The 21,103-nt window shown below is 40.9% G+C and overlaps 1 protein-coding gene across 5 annotated transcripts in view; it reads left to right on the top strand.

Annotated features, from left to right (window-relative positions):
• LOC134225201 (serine/threonine-protein kinase PAK mbt) overlaps positions 1-18,757 on the top strand; it is a 52,941-nt gene extending 34,184 nt beyond the window's left edge. For all 5 annotated transcript variants that reach the window (XM_062705078.1, XM_062705075.1, XM_062705076.1 and 2 more), the window contains exons 3-6: positions 14,283-14,964; positions 15,027-15,147; positions 16,759-17,030; positions 17,102-18,757. In XM_062705078.1, the coding sequence (XP_062561062.1) occupies positions 14,283-14,964; positions 15,027-15,147; positions 16,759-17,030; positions 17,102-17,581 (1,555 nt within the window). In that variant the 3' untranslated portion in view covers positions 17,582-18,757. The remainder of the gene's footprint in view (positions 1-14,282; positions 14,965-15,026; positions 15,148-16,758; positions 17,031-17,101) is intronic.
• The last annotated feature ends 2,346 nt before the right edge of the window (positions 18,758-21,103 follow it).

Below are 21,103 nucleotides of genomic sequence, written 5' to 3'. Positions count from 1 at the left end.
TATCTACCAAAAATGTTGGCAATTTTGTTTTTCTGTAAAATAAGCATAATACATTATGTTATAATCAAGTTATGACGATCGATCGATCAAGTTATGACACCCCCACCCCCTTCGCCAAGGCCCCGATGCCATTTTCGAACGATTCCTAAATATAAATAGAAGACAAACAAAACCGCATACATAATATAATATGGAAATAAGGAGATGTATAAAACAAAAACTATATGCCCTTGAATTCACCCAAACTTCACCATAACTCCACACCACCCATCATACCACACACCATCCAAACCAAACAGCATGTTGGAGCATCAATGAAACCCCTCTTTTTCCCCTTCCAATGTATGACACAAAACAAACGCAAACACCACCATGGCCACGAGTGTACGAACCAGCAGTCAAGGTTCCCCCAAACACACGCGACGCGACAATCGCGACGCGATTCTATCGCTTGGCGACTGCGATTCTGTCGTCGCTGGTATGGAAGGATAAATGGAACATTGCCTGCTGCGACCCGGCGATAGAATCGCAGCGACTAGTTGTCGCCGTCGCGGCGATGAAATCGCTTAGGTCTGGGGAAGCCTTTAATCGTGTCGTTATCGAGTGCATGCAATTTCTGTTGCCAACGATGAAACTTACAACTGTGTTGGTGCGAATGCTTCGATAAAGTATAATGGCAATAAACATCATCGAGTCGGCTCTACACTTAAAAGCGCGTACGTTGTTCTTCGATTAGTTTTCGTGTTCAACACGTTCGTTGCGTTAGCGTTATCGATATTGCCGTAGCGAGGTTTCTAACCCATCGAGCGAACGTAATTTATATTATAGCATGGTAGCCACTCAATGCTTGTAGTCCCGATTATATGGGAAAAATGGAAAACTGCCTAAACCATTTTCCTTGTCAGCTGCGAACGCATTAATCAATCTTGATGAAATTAAATAGCATGTAATTAGAAGAGTGGCTCTGCGGAATGCAACTTGCTGCGATAACATCAGTTAAGCCTAATTACATGAAAATCTTGTGAGTTTGAGAGGTTGAAAAAGTGACCATACAGACAAACGAACATACACACACACACATACACACACACACACACACACACACACACACATACATACACACACACACAGACATCACCTCGATTCATCAAACTGAGTCGAATGGTATAAGAAACTTTACTATCAGATGCTCCTGTAAAAAGTTCGTTTTCAGAGTGAAATGATAGCCTTTCGGTACAAATTTGTTGTACGAGAAAGGCAAAAAACACGCTAAAAAAATTCATTTCAATTTCAATAATTAAATATGTACTTGTAAGGTCATTTCATTCTACAGGTTTTACGACCGTAGTTGACTTTTAGTCTATAGTACCGTTTTTTGCAGTAGTGGACTCGACTGGAGAAATAGTTTTGCCGTCATAGCATCTTTTTGTCCCAGTAGGCAGAAAATATTCTAAACTGTTTTGCCTTTCTCGTATTTATTTTCACAAATAATCATGTAGACCAATTCTGTGATTTCGATTTTATGTTTCTCATTGTTCACTATAACTTGTCGTAGCAAAGGGGTTCTGAGAAAAAATCAATTGGGTGGGATTCAAAGCAGTATTTGCTCGAGATTCTAAACAGAATGCGTCTGGAATTCTGAACAGAATCCGTGTGGGATTCTAAACGGAAACCGTTTGAGATTCTGAAAAGAATCCTTTTGGGACTCTGAACAGAATCTGTTCAGATTTCAAACAGAATTCGTTTGGTGTTCTAAAGAGAATCCGTTCGTGTTTCTGAACATAACTGTGGTCGAGATTCGGAGCTGAACGCTTTCGGAATTCATTTGAAATTTTGAATAGAGTCCGTTTAGGATTCTGTTTGAGATTCTGAACAGAATTTGTTTGAAGGCTTTGAACAGAATCCGAATGACGTTCTGAACAGAACCCATTGTTGATGATAAACGTATTTTCTGGTAGTAATCCAGCAAAATTTCAGTTCATTTTCGACAAAACCTGACTTATTTTGAAAAATAAAAGTATTTTCATTAGTTCAACCTTTAGTTCCTTCAAATCTGCGATTAAATGCAAATTTGCTATTATAATAATCCGGGGCGATAACAATGAAGTATATTTGTAGGCCTTCGTAACATCTAAACCCCAGATTCATTTTTGGGGCACTTTTAGATGTGTGTATTTTTTAAACTTTTCGCTCAATAGAAGAACTTTCTAAAAATGGAACAAAGCTTATATTATTCTATTTCACATAAATAGGGTAACCGTACCCTTAGTGGAGGTAGCACCAATAGTGGAGGTAGTGGGGTTTTAATGAGATTTATCATATTTATATAGTTTACGATGGTTTCAGCTGATGCGTCGTGCTTTAAATATCCTGTTAAATGCAACTTATCTTAAGATTTCGCTTGAAAACTATTGAAAACAATGATTTTCCTTAACAAAATTGACTCCCTTGCACCTATAGTGGTGCAACTGTACCAATAGTGGCGAGTCTCATAAGAAACCAATGGATAGCACCACTATAGGAACCAAAATTAATTTTTACCGCCACTAAAGGAACAGTGTACCCATAGTGGTGCAAGCAATATTTGATAATTGTTGATGTTAAATGACATCTATCTCATTTTTGTTAGCAAATTTATTAGTTTATCTATTGACTAAGATATTAAAGCAGTGCATTTTCCAAAACTATCAATTTTTTAAAAATATTTTCTTTTGTGGATCTACTAATACCTCCACTATTGGTACCGTTACCCTAACTGAATTAAATTATGCATCGTTATTTTGAAGGAAGACTCACCTTTTTCTATTGATGCCGCTTGTCAGTCGGCGCACACCTTCTTTAGTCATAATTTTGGCTAGCTGAGTCCACCAATTCTTCATTTGGCCAATGTTACCGATAACTGCTCTTTTTGTCTTCAGTTTCTGCTTATTTATTGCCCAATATTTCTGAACTGAGAACAACTTGATTGATTCAGACTTTTTGATGAAATGGACTTCATTATTGTAGTACCATTGTAGCACTTCCTTGCTAGAAATGGCAGCTGGCTAAATCTAGCCAGAACGTAAATGGGCCATCGTGGGACTGCATGGAGGGTAAAATCCGGCTTTTGACGCTGACGGATTCTGCAGGACTGTGGTGTGCATAATTTTTTTTTCTCTTCCTGCGTGGTGGATATTTTGAAGCCACGTTAGTTTCAAACTGTGAAAAAATAGACCAAAAAGAACGGTTTACTAATTATAAAACGCTGCGATAAACTTGCATATCCGACCACTTGGAACGCACCTATCTCCAAAATAAAGTGTCCCATTTCTGAATGATCTAGCGGCTAGCCTTTATGTATGAAGTTATGTATTTCTTAAATCATAATGATAAAACTATATTAATTAAAAATTAATTATTACCTTAAATATTACCCCGAGATATTGGGAATGATGAAAGCCATTTCCTATAATATAATGCTTACCAATGGGCCACATGTAGTGTATTCTCAGAAAATTTTCGCAGGCCGCAGGAGAAGGCTTAGAGTGCGGTATGCGACCCGCGGGCCGGCCACACTTGGGGGATCTCTGCCCTATGGAATTAACTGATAGAGCAACATGTCGCACGAGACTTCACCATAACATGTAGTGAGGACAGCATTGACTATTCGCTGAGGACACAGAAAGTGAACGTCTTTCGTTTCAAACAGTCCATGCTTGTATGCTTATAACAGTTATTACAACAAACTATGCACAATAATTCGGGGAATCTTTTCTCTTTGATTTTCAAATATTTTTTTTTTATCAAATACAATTTGCCCATTTACTGAACGCTTATTAGAAAAGAAGTCCACTACGGACTTCTTGCAATGCTTTTTATTTATTTATTATCAGACTAAGGCCGGAGTGGCTTGTGCTGCACATAAAAGACTTCTCCATTCAGCTCGGTCCATGGCTGCACTTCGTAAACCACGCAGTCTGCGGAGGGTCCGCAAATCGTCCACCTGATCGATCCACCTTGCCCGCTGTGCACCTCGCCTTCTTGTTCCCGTCGGATCGTTGTCGAGAACCATTTTCACCGGATTACTGTCCGATATTCTGGCTACGTGCCCGGCCCACCGCAGTCTTCCGATTTTCGCGGTGTGAACGATGGATGGTTCTCCCAACAGCTGATGCAACTCGTGGTTCATTCGCCTCCTCCACGTACCGTCCGCCATTTGCACCCCACCATAGATGGTACACAACACTTTCCTTTCAAAAACTCCCAGTGCGCGTTGGTCCTCCACGAGCATCGTCCAGGTCTCGTGTCCGTAGAGAACTACCGGTCTTATAAGCGTTTTGTAGATAGTCAGTTTGGTACGGCGGCGAGCTCTATTCGATCGGAGCGTCTTGCGGAGTCCAAAGTACGTACGATTTCCAGCCACTATGCGCCTCCGAATTTCTCTGCTGGTATCTTTATCGGCGGTCACCAGTGAGCCCAAGTACACGAATTCTTCAATCACCTCGATTTCGTCACCACCAATAGAAACTCGTGGTGGGTGGCTTACATTGACCTCTCTTGAGCCTCTTCCTATCATGTACTTCGTCTTCGACGTGTTGATGACTAGTCCAATCCGTTTAGCTTCGCTTTTCAGTACATTCAAAGTTAATTGCCTATATGCCGGGTATTAAGCCACCCGGAGTGGAAATTAATTACTATGTCTGAAACTTGATTATGCATATGTACAACATGTGATAGATTTAGTTCGGAAAAGGTATTGAGGGTAACCGCCCTTCGGTGGGGTTTGATCCCACGACCCCAGTTCGCATGACAGGTGCTTTCCCTACTAAGCTACGAAGGACCTCCGTCGTCCACCGCAGCTTAGCGGGTACTGATGAAACCAAATTCCCAGCACCAGGTACCAGCCGATCTCTCGCAATACATTTTCAGAACTAACTCTCTCAAATGTATTTTTGTACACATCATGTCAACCAAGTAGGATGAGTATTTAGTATTGGCCGGCTCCTACACACTTGCTTCATCAGCAACGCTCGCTTTTCAGTCTGATGTAGGCTTACTCCATCCTCTCAAAGTTACGTGCCATGATATCAATGTCGTCGGCGAAACCAAATAACTGGACGGACTTCGTGAAAATCGTACCACTCTTGTCAATCCCTGCCCTTCGTATTACTCCCTCCAAAGCGATGTTGAATAGCAGACACGAAAGACCATCACCTTGCCGTAACCCGTAACGCGTTTCGAAGGGACTCGAGAATGCCCCTGAAACTCGAACTACGCACATCACCCGATCCATCGTCGTCTTGATCAACCGTATCAGTTTATCCGGAAATCCGTTTTCGTGCATTAGCTGTAGGGTGGTCTAACCGGTAGTACCGAAACCGGTAATACCGGTATTACCGGCCAATTTTGGGTACCGAAAATACCGGTATTAAAGACGGAAAATACCGGTATTTTCGGTATTACAAATGTTGCTGTCAGTATCAAAAATCTCGAATAATTTTCAACTAATTATATCAGCTCAACTGCCTGTAATCGCATATCAGTCCCATATAAACAGGAAATCCAGCATAGATGGGGCAAATATTCGGTTACAAGCAGTAAAGACTCATCGAGCAAAAAATACAACAATTAAATGCGCGCATGAGTAACTTTGCCCAAGTAAGCATCATTGACGACGTTTACGCTACAACAAAAATCGATCAACATCGTCATCAATCATACCTGTTTCTTAATTCTCTTAGCCATCTGTCAAACTGCGAATGACTTTTTGAACATTGTTGATATCGTCGAGAATTTTCCCGCAATGTATGAAATTGTGAAAAAGGTACGAGCCGTAGTAATGCTTTTCCGGAGATCGCCTGTGAAAAACGGTTTTCTGCTAAATATATCCGTTCTGAAGTCGGAAAAGAATTTGAATTAGTGGCTGATGCCAAGGCAGGCTGAAATAATTCAAGCCCTCAAAACTGTCCAAGCTGTTGTGGAACTACTGCTCTGTGAGTTCTGCACTCTATATGAAGCCGACGTGGCGTTTCAATTTATTATCGTTTCAACAATCATCAATTCAATTATCAACAACAATCAAATCAAGTCACATACATTTCCGCCACTATATCGATGCTTTTAAGGAATTGATCCAAGAGAGACGGTCTAAATACGATCTCTTTGCTTTTTTGAATAATTCTGCCGTGAAGCAATTAATAAAGCAATTTGGCATTTCTTCGAGGCATCCAAAGCTACTTTGATTAAGCAAGCGTATGGAATCTTGAAGCGTCTAATCATTCCTGATGCGATCGTTGAAACTGAGACAACGACCATACTTGACGATCGGTACGAAGAAGATGCATCTATGGATATTTTTCTGGTTTATTGGTTAAAGAAAAACTTGTGAAGAGACTGTAGCGTTGCTGATACGTTGACGCCAGGATCCTTGCATACAATCCGTGAAGAATTCTCCTACTATGAATCGGAAGGGATTAAGGGCAAGTTTATTTTTTTATTTATAGTTATTTTTCGACGGTCTTGGAACCGTCCGTCCTATTTCGGTTGAACCAGAGAGGCCATTCTCAGTAGTTGGCAACATTGTTAACAAAATCCAATGCGAATTGGGAGATGAGTCGCTCAGTATGTAATGTCTACTTAAGTTTCGCTTTGCCCAGCCCAACAAGCAATGATTTTAACATTTGAAGTTTGTCAACAAATATTGTTTTTCATCCGAAACTCCAAATCAAAAGATTTTCTTTTACAACCTGAAATTTTCACAAAAACCGGTATTCTACCGGTATTACCGGTATTGACTCCATCAAATACCGAAAACCGGCATTTGGCAAAGCCATAGCTGGTCCCGATCGATTGTATCATATGTGGCTTTGAAGTCGATAAATAGATGATGTGTGGGCACGCTGTATTCGCGGCATTTCTGCAATACCTGACGTATGGCGAACACCTGGTCTGTGGTAGAGCGTTCACCCATAAATCCCGCCTGGTACTGCCCCCGAACTCTCTTGCAATTGGTGTTAGTCGGCGGCATAAAATTTGGGAGAGTACCTTGTAGGCGGCGTTCAGCAATGTGATTGCGCGGTAGTTGCTACAATCCAGCTTATCGCCCTTTTTGTAGATGGGACACACGACACCTTCCATCCACTCCTGCGGCAGAACCTCATCCTCCCAAACCTTGGTAATCATCCAGTGCAGCGCTCTAGCCAGTGCTTCACCACCGTGTTTGAACAGCTCTCCTGGTAGTTGATCAACTCCAGGTGCTTTATTGTTATTCAGCCGGCCGATCTCCTCCTGGATTTCCTGGAGATTCGGAGCCGGAAGTCGCATGTCCTGCGCGCGTGCTTCTAGGTTCATTGCCATACCGCCACCGATGTCTGCCATATCGCCATTCAGGTGCTCTTCGTAGTGCTGCCGCCTCCTTTGAATCACCTCACGCTCGTTTGTAAGAAGGTTCCCGTTTATGTCCTTACACATATCAGGCTGTGGCACGTGGCCCTTACGTGAACGGTTCAACTTCTCATAGAACTTTCGTGCGTTATTAGCGCGGTACAGTTCCTCCGTCTCCTCACGGTCTCGATCTTCCTGCTGGCGCTTTTTCCTCCGGAAAATCGAGTTTTGTCTGTTCCGCGCCCGTTTGTATCGTGCCTTGTTCGCCCTCGTGCGGTGTTGCAGCAATCTCGCCCATGCTGCATTCTTCTCCTCAACTAACTGCTCACATTCGCCGTCATACCAATCGTTTCTCAGATCCGGAGCCACCGTGCCTAGTGCAGCGGTTGCGGTGCTTCCAATGGCGGATCGAATATCTCTCCAGCCATCTTCAAGAGATGCTGCGCCTAGCTGCTCTTCCGTTGGGAGTGCCACTTCCAGCTGCTGCGCGTAGTCTTGGGCTAGTCTACCGTCTTGTAGCCGCCCAATGTTTAGCTGCGGCGGACGACTCCGACGCGTGTTGATCACCGTCGAGAGTTTTGAGCGCAGACATACTGCAACGAGGTAGTGGTCGGATTCAATATTCGCACTGCGGTAAGTGCGGACGTTCGTGATGTCGGAGAAGAATTTACCGTCGATTAGAACGTGGTCGATTTGGTTTTCCGTGACTTGATTAAGTGATTTCCATGTGGCCTTTGTCGTAGCCAAGCAAATCCGTCTTCCGATTTGCCTTTTACCAACGAAAACAAGCGCGGAACACCGAAGGATAATTCGCATGTTCACGCCTCAAAAACATAACACTGAATGATCGTTTATTTTCACCGTTCGAATCATCTAGAATTCCTGTCAGTCTACTGAGATTGAATTTCAAATTTCTTCTCATTAGCTTCTTAAGTATGCTGGCATTACAAATGCCAACTTCGATTGAATTTTAAATTCGTTATCATTTTTTTCTATTAATGTCATTTTTAAATATTTTAGTTTATTTCATTATTTTTATCATGAAATAAGAAATACGTTCCACTTTATCCATCAATGTAACCAACAAATGCAACTGCATTTTTCAGACTCACTTTATTCCCCACAATATTCACCGTCTCTACTCTTTCTTTTCTTTCGGTTAGGATTTTTTTGGAGCAGTTAATACGAAAACATGAATTTAATTGAATTCTTTATTTCATACCGGCGCAGTTGTTTAAATATAAATAACAGCTGTGAATTTATTATCTGTGGCTCTAAAGCATTGACGCTGTCCTTAAACTGCTCAGATAATTCTGTTTAAACTATTGATTTACTAAAACAAAATATCATGCAAATCCATTCAACATCCAATCCAAATCTAATCCAAATCCAATCCAATTACAATCTGAATCCAATACAAATCCAATCCAAATCAATCCAAACCAATCCAAATCCAACCCAAACCAATCCAAACCAATCCAAACCAATCCAAACCAATCCAAACCAATCCAAACCAATCCAAACCAATCCAATCCAACATAAACCAATCCAAATCAAACCAAACCAATCCAAACCAATCCAAACCAATCCAAACCAATCCAAATCCAAACCAATCCAAACCAATCCAAACGCAATCCAAATGCAACACAACCAATCCAAACCAATCCAAACCAACCAAACCAAACCAATCCAAACCAATCCAAACCAATCCAAACCAATCCAAACCAATCCAAACCAATCCAAACCAAACCAATCCAAACCAAACCAAACCAATCCAAACCAATCCAAACCAATCCAAATCAAACCAAACCAATCCAAACCAATCTAAACCAATCCAAACCAATCCAATCCAAACCAATCCAAACCAACCAAACCAATCCAAACCAACCAAACCAATCAAATCCAATCCAAACCAATCCAAACCAATCCAAACCAATCCAAACCAGTCCAAACCAATCCAAACCAATCCGAACCAATCCAAACCAATCCAAACCAATCCAAACCAATCCAAACCAATCCAAACCAATCCAAACCAATCCAAACCAACCAAACCAATCCAAACCAATCCAATCCAAACCAATCCAAACCAATTCAAACCAATCCAAACCAACCAAACCAATCCAAATCTAATCCAAACCAATCCAAACCAACCAAATCGAATCCAAACCAATCCAAACCAATTCAAACCAACCCAAACCCAATCCAAACCAATCCAAACCAATCCAAATTCAATCCAAACCCAATCCAAACCAATCCTAATCCAGTCCAAACCAATCCAAACCAATCCGAACCAATCCAAACCAATCCAAACCAATCCAAACCAAACCAAATCCAAACCAAACCAAATCCAATCCAAACCAATCCAAACCAATCCAAACCAATCCAAACCAATCCAAACCAATCCAAACCAATCCAAACCAATCCAAACCAATCTAGATCCAATTAAACCAATTAAACCAATCCAAATCTAATCCAAACCAATCCAAACCAATCCAAACCCAATCCAAACCAATCTAAACCAATCCAAACCAATCCAAACCAATCCAAACCAATCCAAACCAATCCAAACCAATCCAAACCAATCCAAACCAATCCAAACCAATCCAAACCAAACCAATCCAAACCAATCCAAACCAACCAAACCAATCCAAACCAATCCAAACCAATCCAAACCAATCCAAACCAATCCAAACCAATCCAAACCAATCCAAACCAATCCAAACCAATCCAACCAATCCAAATCCAATCCAAATCCAATCCAAATCCAATCTAAATCCGATCCAAATCCAATCCAAATCCAATCCAAATCCAATCCAAATCCAATCCAAATCCAATCAAAATCCAATCCAAATCCAATCCAAATCCAATCCAAATCCAATCCAATATAAATCCAATCCAAATCAAATCCAAATCCAATCCAAATCCAATCCAAATCAAATCCAAATCAAATCCAAATCCAAATCCAATCCAAATCCAATCCAAATCCATTCCAAATCCAATCCAAATCCAATCTATATCCAATCCAAATCCGATGTAATTTTTCATGACTTTTCTTATTTTTTTTTTGCCATATTATTTTCTCGCGTTTCTCTCTCTTTCTATATGCCCTTAGCATATCATGGCTTATCTTCTTTTTTGCCGTTCTCTTTTCCAACTTAGGCTTACCATTATTTTTTTGCCTTTTATATAACATGGCTTACCATTATTTTTTGCCATTTTTTCAGACTGAGGCTTACCACTATTTTTTGCCATATTTGTCTGGGGTTTACCTTTTTTTTACCCTTCACCAATCATAGCTTATCATTTTTTTTGCCATATTTTTCACGTCGGAGGCTTACCATATTTTTTTGCCTCATTCAGCTTTTCTTCTCTTGCTGACCTTTCTTACCTTGTAGGGAGCAACGACTACGTCATTGTCGTAGCCAAGTAAATCCGTCTTCCGATTTGCCTTTTACCATCGAAAACAAGCGCGGAACACCGAAGGATAATTCGCATGTTCACACCTCAAAAACATAACACTGAATCGACAATTTGACGCCACTGTCGTAGCCAAGCAAATCCGTCTTCCGATTTGCCTTTTACCAACGAAAACAAGCGCGGAACACCGAAGGATAATTCGCATGTTCACACCTCAAAAACATAACACTGAATGATCGTTTATTTTCACCGTTCGAATCATCTAGAATTCCTGTCAGTCTACTGAGATTGAATTTCAAATTTCTTCTCATTAGCTTCTTCTTAGTATGCTGGCATTACAAATGCCAACTTCGATTGAATTTCAAATTCGTTATCATTTTTTTCTATTAATGTCATTTTTAAATATTTTAGTTTATTTCATTATTTTTATCATGAAATAAGAAATACGTTCCACTTTATCCATCAATGTAACCAACAAATGCAAATGCATTTTTTCAGACTCACTTTATTCCCCACAGCCTTGTGGATATTTTTGCGGGGGAAGAAAGTGTTTCGGACTACCATTCCGCGGGAGGCTGCAAAGTTTATGCATAGTTGGCCGTTGTCGTTCGATACGGTATGCAGACTATCCGGTCCGATGACCGGTCTATACATTTCCTCCCTTCCTACCTGAGCGTTCATGTCACCGATGACGATTTTGACGTCCCGCAGTGGGCATCCATCGTATGTCTGCTCCAGCTGCGCATAGAACGCTTCTTTCTCGTCGTCGGATCTCCCTTCGTGTGGGCAGTGCAGCTTGCACATCCTTGCATTGATTGGCAGCCACCCAATCACGCGTTGGCGCATCTTTCCCAGCACTATGAAGCCGGTTCCCAGCTCGTTGGTGGTGCCACAGCTTTGGTAGAAGGTAGCCGCTCGATGCCCGCTTTTCCACACTTTCTGTCCTGTCCAGCAGATTTCCTGCAGCGCTACGACATCGAAGTTTTTTCATTCATCGTAATTCATCGTAGATTATCCTGTCGCAACCTGCGAAGCCTAGCGACTTGCAGTTCCATGTTCCAAGCTTCCAATCGTAATCCTTTATTCGTCGCCTTTATAGGTCGTTGCCGATTGTATCGAGTCGTATTATCTTCTATGTCGTTCGTAATAGTTGTTTTTAAAGGCGGCTTATTGGGCCTGCGCAAACCTCCTATCTCGTCGGAGGGCCGTCGTGTCAGGGCTGTTTAGCGTCCCACCTAACACCAGGACCTGGGCTTGTGCGCTTTGTGCGGCACACGGTCGCTTTGGCGGAGCCTACTTGCGGATACATGCAGCTTTTTATAGAGGTTTAACAGGGCCCACTGTCAAACCCCACCACATCCTAGGCAGGCGACACAACTCGCAGATGGCCTGGGGAGGCATCGTCAAGCCCTTGGACATAGTCTGCAGCCCTGCTGCCTTGCAATGCTTGATGTCCTTGAATTAGGGGTTGGGTGCAAATTAGAAGAGTTACGTGAAGAATGCGCTTGAACAATAATTTGCATTTTGCATCATTTATTTGAGGGAACCAAAATAAACCCGATTCTGTTTTACACGGATTTTTTTTTACACGGCCGTGTAAAAAAATCCCATACAAAATTTTTGCAAATTTTTCCGTTTTGCATGATTTGTCGAGAAATCATAAAACTTTTTTTACACGGATTGTCAAATTTTGAACTGAAAACTTTTTTTTTACACGGGACGCATCCCCCGTGTAAAAAAAGAATCGGGTGTAACTCAAAAATCATAAAATCATAGCGAACACTTGCCAGATTATTGGACATTACCCGGTGGAAAGTGGATCGATTTTCGGATCCAACGTGACTCCATGCGGCTACTTTTACGTACCATACAGGCTACGCATCGGTTTTAGTCTAAAAATAGATGAAATCAAATATTATTGAATGAATCTCAAACAGATTTTAATTAATATTTGTAAAAAATCAACTTTATAGTTGATCAAACTTCGAGAAATTGGAAACTTTACAACATCAACTAAACAGTTGCGATTCATCTCATGTTTACTAATCAGCGTAACGAAGCTACCTTACATGTTATTCAATCGGTTTTGGACTTTACTCGGTAATTTCTTTTTGATTTTTTTGGTACGCTTCCGCCCATCATAAACTTTATGGAAGTAAGTGTAATAACGTATACTATTGACAACTTCAAAATCATAGAGGAAACTTTAAGTGTTTTTATTCTTTACTAGCAGACCCGACGAACTTCGTTTCGCCTAAAATTGATTTATTCTCTGATTAGTTCTCGAGTTATGCAGAAATTTTTGTTTCGTTTGTATGGAAGCCCTCATCTCCAAAGGTGGGAGGGGTCTCGAACTATCTTAAGAACCTTTTCCCTGCCCCATAAACCTCTGGGTACAAATTTTCATGCCGATCGATTCATTAGTTTCCGAGTCTATAAGGGTCAGACGGACAGAAATTCATTTTTATGTGTATAGATTTTAGTTATCAGCTCCTGGCTGGTTCACATCTGGAATCTTAAAGTTGCCTGTACTTTGAGCTGTTTCAAAGTGAATAGCGAGGTTAACTCACTTACATATGCGCATGCATCTCGTAATATTTTAATTGACTGACAGTTGCTTTATTATAAGTACTGATAGATATGATTCTGGTGTGGTGTTTGAATTAATATTTTCCTGGTTTACAGTTTATGAATTTTATGGGTTTGGATTGTATGCATTCTGCATACGTGTTGGATTCGGAAAAGTGCTGTGGGAACTCTACTATTTTTAGAAACAATTTACATCGCATAATCACTGAATAAGCTAAAAACGGCCCAATTACCCCCCATACAATTGCGACAAGTTCCTCCGAGCCATCCATTCGCTGGCTCTCTAGCTGGGTCACGGTTGAATGATTCCAGTGTTAATACGAAACAACAAAAAATAAACTGACACAGCATAGAAAGTGATGGGTTGTGCTCTGTAGGAGGAGAAACAATTGAATTTTTTCAGCTTCCTACTGTCCCCTTTGCTCCTGCTGTAGATTCTGTTTGGGCTGTTTGGAATAGCGGGTACCTCTCTATAAGTTGAAATCAATTGACTGTGTTAGAGCGGAGAAGAAAGGTGCCACAAAAGGTGAATCTACAAGTGCTTGGCGTGTGAGCCGTTCCGTCTCCACACCGTTGAGTTGGTTGATTGCCGATTACGTGATGGCTTTTGTGTCTCCGGCCGGCACTCGAAAATCAATGGGAATGGTTATTATAATTATGCCGAACGACTGTCTGTCCATCCGATGATACAAATGCGACAAAATATTTGCTCGTTGGGGCTGGGGTGTGGGATTGTAAGAAAAGACCTTTTTCGCTGAATGAATGCTTAATTACGGCACAGTCTAAAGGTATTCGGGTTGATTGTGATCGTGATTTGAATAGAAAAGCGTTTCCTATTGATTTGTTTTCAGTCGACACTAACGATTTGCGTAACTTTCACAATAATATTTATGTTTTCGAAATCTTCATTCCAGGTCACAAAAATCATCGCCAACTGGTTACCCAGGCTATCCAGGACAATATCCCGGTTCAGGCCAAGGACACCCTCAGCATGGAACAGGTCCACCTCCGCTGCATAATAAACCAAACTTCAGTAATTCCCCTCTGGGCCCAGGTTCAGCAGCAGCGCCTCCTCCTCATACCAATCATGTGCATCATCAAGGAATGCATGCACCACCAACTGCCGGGCAATCAGGCATGGCAGCACCACAACTGGATCTTGGACCAAGCAATCCAGTTCCTCATCATCACCATCACCATCCGAACCACATGGGCGCTGGCCCCGCTACTAGTTCCGGCCATCAGCACCAGCAACCTCAGCAGCATCTCCCGCCTCACAGCCAACAGCAACATGCGATGCCACCGGGTAGCAATGGACCCATGAATGGACCAGGCCAATTCCCTGGTCACCACCAGCCCACCATTCACCACAAGATGCCATCACCTGCTTCGATCACCGGATCGACAGCCGACACCAATGTAAATAGTATGAACAACAACAACCCCAGTACAAAGGCCAACTCGCGGGCTTCGAGCTCCAGCGGTGGGAACATCTCCGTGGCGCACAGTACGACCTCATCCGTACAGACGGGTGGTGCCAGCCAGCAGGGTGGCTCCGGCTCAACGAAAACCGAACAGAGGTTGACCCACGAACAGGTAGGATTGTTCAAATTGTTTAGTCTTATTTCTGGATTATATAACAGTCGGTTTCATTACAGTTCCGTGCGGCTCTGCAAATGGTAGTTTCGGCTGGTGATCCGCGAGAGAATCTCGAAAATTTCACGAAGATTGGTGAGGGTTCCACTGGAACTGTCTGTATTGCGACGGACAAATCGACAGGTGAGCGCATTAGTTTTTCGTAGCTGAATGGATTTGTTTGATAAGGTGGAATACGGGTAGATCCTATGCCTATGCCTGGCGTATTGTGGAGTTCAATAATTGTCAATCTTAGGTGATGTTCCTCCTGTTTCCCCGAACGTTTAGGATCCCAGGTCTGATTCCACTGCGTGCAGCCAGCGTGTTTGTGGCCTTCAACGAAGTAGCCGGCCTCTATCTGCTTATCTGTAGAATATTGTTTTCGATATTTATACTTTCTATGTAATATTATACGCCGGTGTATTTGTGGTGCGCGTGCTCGCGTGGTTCCGGCATGCACCATCTTGCCAAACTAAAGTAACATATAGAAAACTCAAACATCCATCACTCATTGAATGAATTTCATTTAATTGTGTAAAATTGGGGAAAATAAAAGAGCAGATTTTTGGCCAACTGCGCACTATGGGGATTTAGGCGGACTTTAATCGGAAAATCCACTTTCACCAATATTTTTTTTACAATAATTTTTACAATTCGCAAGTAGATACACAAGATAAGAAACCCCCAAAATTTTAGGTCCCTACGAGGTATAGTTTTTGAGATAGGGGAAAAGACGGCTTTGGCAGGTTTTGTTCTATTATTGGCAGGGGGGTTTTTGTCGACCGAATTTTATGAAATTTGGCCACAATATTCTTTGATATGCAAAGAATGTTTAGGCCAAATTTGAGCATAATCAGTCATAAAAAACCCCCCTGACAATAATAGAACAAAACCTGCCAAAGCCGTCATTCCCCCTATTCGTTATCAAAGTTGAGAAAAGGTAAAAAACGCGGTTTCCTCTTCAAAATCTTGCTGCACTTCATACCAGTTTTTGAAAGGTTTTTTTTTCTGATACGATACCGAGGTTTATATATAGCATTGTAAAGATAATTAAAAGAGCTTTTATATCGTACTACAAAACGCTCATTAGACCGGTAGTCATCACACGAGACCTGGACGATGCTCGTGGAGGACCAACGCGCACTCGGAGTTTTCGAAAGGAAAGTGCTACCATCTATGGTGGGGTGCAGATGGCGGACGGTACGTGGAGGAGGCGAATGAACCACGAGTTGCATCAGCTGTTGGGAGAACCATCCATCGTTCACACCGCGAAAATCGGACGACTGCGGTGGGCCGGGCACGTAGCCAGAATGTCGGACAATAACCCGGTGAAAATGGTTCTCGACAACGATCCGACGGGCATAAGAAGGCGAGGTGCGCAGCGGGCAAGGTGGATCGATCAGGTGGAAGATGACTTGCGGACCCTCCGTAGACTGCGACGTGTAGCCATGAACCGAGCCGAATGGAGAAGACTCTTATATACCGCACAGGCCACTTCGGCCTTAGTCTGAATAAATAATAAAATAATTTATATCGTACTAACGAAAATCGTGATATCATGAAGGAAAAAAAATCGAAATACGGAGAAAACACTGAAAATTAGATGTATTTTCAACTTTAAAAGTCAGCCACTTTTTTCCCCGCATTTCCCCTTGTTACGATTAGGAGCTGTGTTACTGCATAACAGCATAATAGCCGCTTGCACAATGCACATATACTTCTCTCTCATTTAATGGGTCAATGTTCTTCTTGCAGGTCGCCAAGTGGCCGTCAAAAAGATGGACTTGCGGAAGCAACAGCGGCGCGAACTGCTGTTCAACGAAGTCGTCATCATGCGGGACTACCATCATCCGAACATCGTGGAAACGTACAGCAGCTTCCTGGTGAACGACGAACTGTGGGTCGTAATGGAGTACCTCGAGGGTGGTGCCTTGACCGACATTGTTACCCATTCGCGGATGGACGAGGAACAGATAGCCACCGTGTGCAAGCAGTGCCTGAAAGCGCTGTCTTATCTGCACTCGCAGGTAAGTTTCGTGGTGATGGGATTTACAGTGCGTGTGAATTCATGTTTTGTTATGTCTGTGTTTTCTTAAAGGGCGTTATTCATCGGGACATCAAATCAGATTCCATTTTGTTAGCCTCGGACGGTAGGGTTAAGCTGTCAGATTTTGGCTTTTGTGCGCAAGTGTCCCAAGAGTTGCCGAAACGTAAATCTCTCGTCGGTACGCCGTATTGGATGTCACCAGAAGTGATTTCCCGGCTCCCGTATGGTCCTGAGGTGGACATATGGTCACTGGGTATAATGGTTATCGAAATGATTGACGGGGAACCACCTTTCTTCAATGAACCCCCACTCCAGGCCATGCGAAGGATTCGCGATATGCCTCCGCCAAAATTGAAGAACTCCCACAAGGTGTCGAGTCGGTTACAGAACTTCCTCGATCGGATGTTAGTCAGAGACCCGGTACAAAGAGCTACCGCCGCTGAACTTCTGGCTCATCCTTTCTTGCGACAGGCTGGACCACCATCTCTGTTAGTACCGCTGATGCGCGGAGCTAGACACAGCAATTGTTAGATTGCACGTGTAGTGATCAGGACAAGAAGTATTGAAACGGAAGTGACCTTTGGATTGTATATACCCACGTAGCCTGTTCAAAATAAGACTACATTTATTCCGTCATGTGCTTATTCTGGAGCGTATTATGGCCACTGCTATTCGGCAGTAGGTCTAAGTTTGGACCATAAATTTTACTGAATTGTGTATTTGAAAAATATTTTAACATGATTAGTTAGTTGAAAGCTAAGCTATTCTCCATTATGTGTAACAGCATATTTTACAAGAAAAATTAGTTTATAAACAAATAGATATAACAATTGAACGCCCTTGACTCTCTCTACAGCATTTCTAGTTATAATTGCAAACAAGGCTCCTGCAGCACTTAGTATCAATCTCACTGTGAAGACTCATCCACCAACATATAAAAGCTATTAACAGAAATCGAAACATTCCAACGATATTGCTGAACTCCAACGAATCCACTTTGAAATCTTCTCAAAATAATACTAGTTTCAATGGGCAATCACTGCATTTGCCATTTATAATTGTTTTTAATTTTACTTTGAATGTTAATTGTTTTAAAAACACCAGATATAGTATTTTAGTTCAACTAATTTCGTTTGGTTTAATGCAATTTTACAAACACGCTACTGTTAAGGACCCCTTTAGTATATATTTTACCATTCAGTACGCTGAATGCTGGAAACAAAATCCCATTCCAGTATTTATTTTATTTCCAACCCAACGAATGACAATTTACCTACCACTTTCTCGAATGATCGCTTGGGTAGGACATGTAACGATTACTTCGCCTCCGAGAGTACTACTCTCGAGCGGTAACGATAAGGACTGAGATGTGAGAGAACATATACATATGTTCGAGGTCGGAATGCGTATTGCGAATCACAGGAAACGAATGGCAGCGAAAAGATTTTATTATACCCCATGTTTAACGGTACACAGTTAAAGTTTATTATATTATTATTAAATATTACTTAAGTGCGTATGGAAAATGGTCTACTTATACACTCAACATTATACATACATATATACAAGACATGTTGCTGTACAATAATTCTATTATGAAGCTTATCAAGAGTAACGTCTACTTTAAGATCTATGTACTACATGCGTTAAATGTTATGGATATATAAATCTCGAGAGATTAAAAAATAAAGGTAGTATTATAAATAATGTACTTTGCTTTAAGTATTGATGACAGCCAATTATTATTTATTGTATTGGAGCACCGTAGAATCAACGTATTTGACGAAGAAACAAACTTGGTACATTTTCATATTGGTTCTCGTTCTCCTATTGGGCTCTAGATAATGAACTGGGTGGAGGAAATGAAAAATTAATAAATTTAGTAAAACGCAAAAAAAACAGATTTCTAAAGAATTTTTTAGGGAAGTTTAAAAAAAAAAATTAAAAAAATGAATAACCCGTGGAAATATCCCAATTGGGAAACAAAAACTTGAGTTTTTCTATTCAAAATGTAACTTAAAATCAATGTAGAAACTGCACTCCTGCTTTGCGGCATAAAATATAGGTGGTAGTTCATTTGGCATAAAGTCGTTTGACATAACACCGTTTGGCATAATAGTTAAGTAATCATCAATTTCGAAACTTATGCATAATATGTTCAATTATTTATAATGATTGTCACTTGAACATTATAAGAGAGATGTTTTAAATTGATTATTTCGAATTAAAGATCAGATTCTATCAAATCACTGCTCGAAGGAACTTTGGTAGACTTTTTATTATCTGCCTATTTCACTTAAAATCTTTTTACCTCTGGGTCAGCAGCAAGATCGTCGTTGACTAAAACAAACTACAAAATACGGAAACTCAAATAGCAAAATTGTAAGTACTCAAGAGAAAAAACTATTTTTACACAAAAAAGGCAATAAAAAGCAAATGAAGTTATTTCTGCATGAGATACATACATTCATGAGCATAGTTTTTCATTCCAAAAAGTATATGCTTCTTTTTTCAAAGGTAGCAATATTCCGGCATATGACTAAAGAAGACGAGATTTCTTTTTTTTTTCGAATAATGCATTTATCAGGCATAACACAAGGGAGAATATGTATGGTTCCTATTCTCAATGTATGCATTATTGAGTTCAAGGAAAGGGAAGATATAATTCCTTCTTTCAAAGGATGCATTTTCTCGTCGAAGGCAACGGAAGATTTTAATCATTTGTTCAATTAAGCCTTTTTACTAGAGATGGGCAAAACGGATCACTTTGATGAACGGACCAGATTTGGGCAGGTGGGCAGGGATTCCAGAAATCGCTCTCAATAGATAACGAACAACGATAAAGGAGAGGCAAAAACCTCTTCGAATCATAACAAGCCATGAAAACAAAACTATCGCACTTGTATTACAAGTTGGAAAAAACTGATTCGGATAGGCGGCCCCCACCGATGGGGTTTGATAAAACGCGTTGTTCTTGCTTATTTTTGGATTATATTTTTTCCCATAAAGAACGTTTTACTTTTGTGTAAAACAAGTTGAAATCAGGGAATCAATATTCGAGCAACGCCTAACAATATACCTACTCTTTGTCATCAACAGAGTTTGTTACTGACAAACACACGTAGCGACAAACCTTTATCAGAACCCAAACACAATATGACAAGAATCATTTGGCTAGCATGCTCTGATATTTCCGAGAATACAATGCTATTTATGTAATCAGAGGTAGATTCTCGAATATTCCCATAAAGGCAGAAACTACGATAGCATAAAACCGAAATTTGCTGAGAGATAATGCAAACTAACGGGATGAAAAGTTAGCAACAAAATTGTCTTCTTTTTTGTTACTGACAAAAATTTTCGGATCTTTGTCATTAATCTCCGCATTCCAGAAAAAATATTTCCCTGGTTGAAATCATCAGAACCGGTGCCCCCCGCAATTGGGGCTTATTAAAAGAAATTTATCATGGGTTGTAGCCTCCCGAATCAGTTCATTATCGTAACAGCTACCGAAAAACGTTTCTCACGGTATGTATCTATCGAGAGTGTATACCAACATGATAAGTGAGAGATTTTCTCATTCTCCTTTGGATTCAAACCCTGGATCTGGGTCATTCATTCTAATGATCCGGATCTTTCAACCTTAGAACAAAATGCAAGAAGAATGCAAAATAATGAAACGTTCGTCATTCAGGCTCTCACTTTTGAACCGTACTGAGAATAACTTTACCCTTTCTTGTTTACAAGCGTATGGATTACAAACAATGAACTTTTGACGTAGAACTACGTCTGTCTTTTCAATATTGGGGTACACTTTACGATTGCACAAAATCGAAAAACGTCACTAAAATATGATAGACTTTGATCGTTAATATCTCAGCCATTTCTCGATGGATTTTTAATTTTCTTGGACCATTCAATCAAGGAAGAGTCAACGCTTTATACCCGGTGTACACTGAAGTTGTTTTTTACGCGGTTCTTTTTAAACAAATCGCTTTTTATGCGATTTTTTTCACACGAATTTCGGGAGTTCCGCGGTTTATTCAGTTTATT

This window comes from Armigeres subalbatus, chromosome 3 (genome assembly GCF_024139115.2).
Source record: "Armigeres subalbatus isolate Guangzhou_Male chromosome 3, GZ_Asu_2, whole genome shotgun sequence".
Lineage (NCBI taxonomy): Eukaryota > Metazoa > Arthropoda > Insecta > Diptera > Culicidae > Armigeres > Armigeres subalbatus.
The sequence above is the reverse complement of the archived record's forward strand: the minus strand, read 5'-3'. Positions and strand labels throughout refer to the sequence as shown.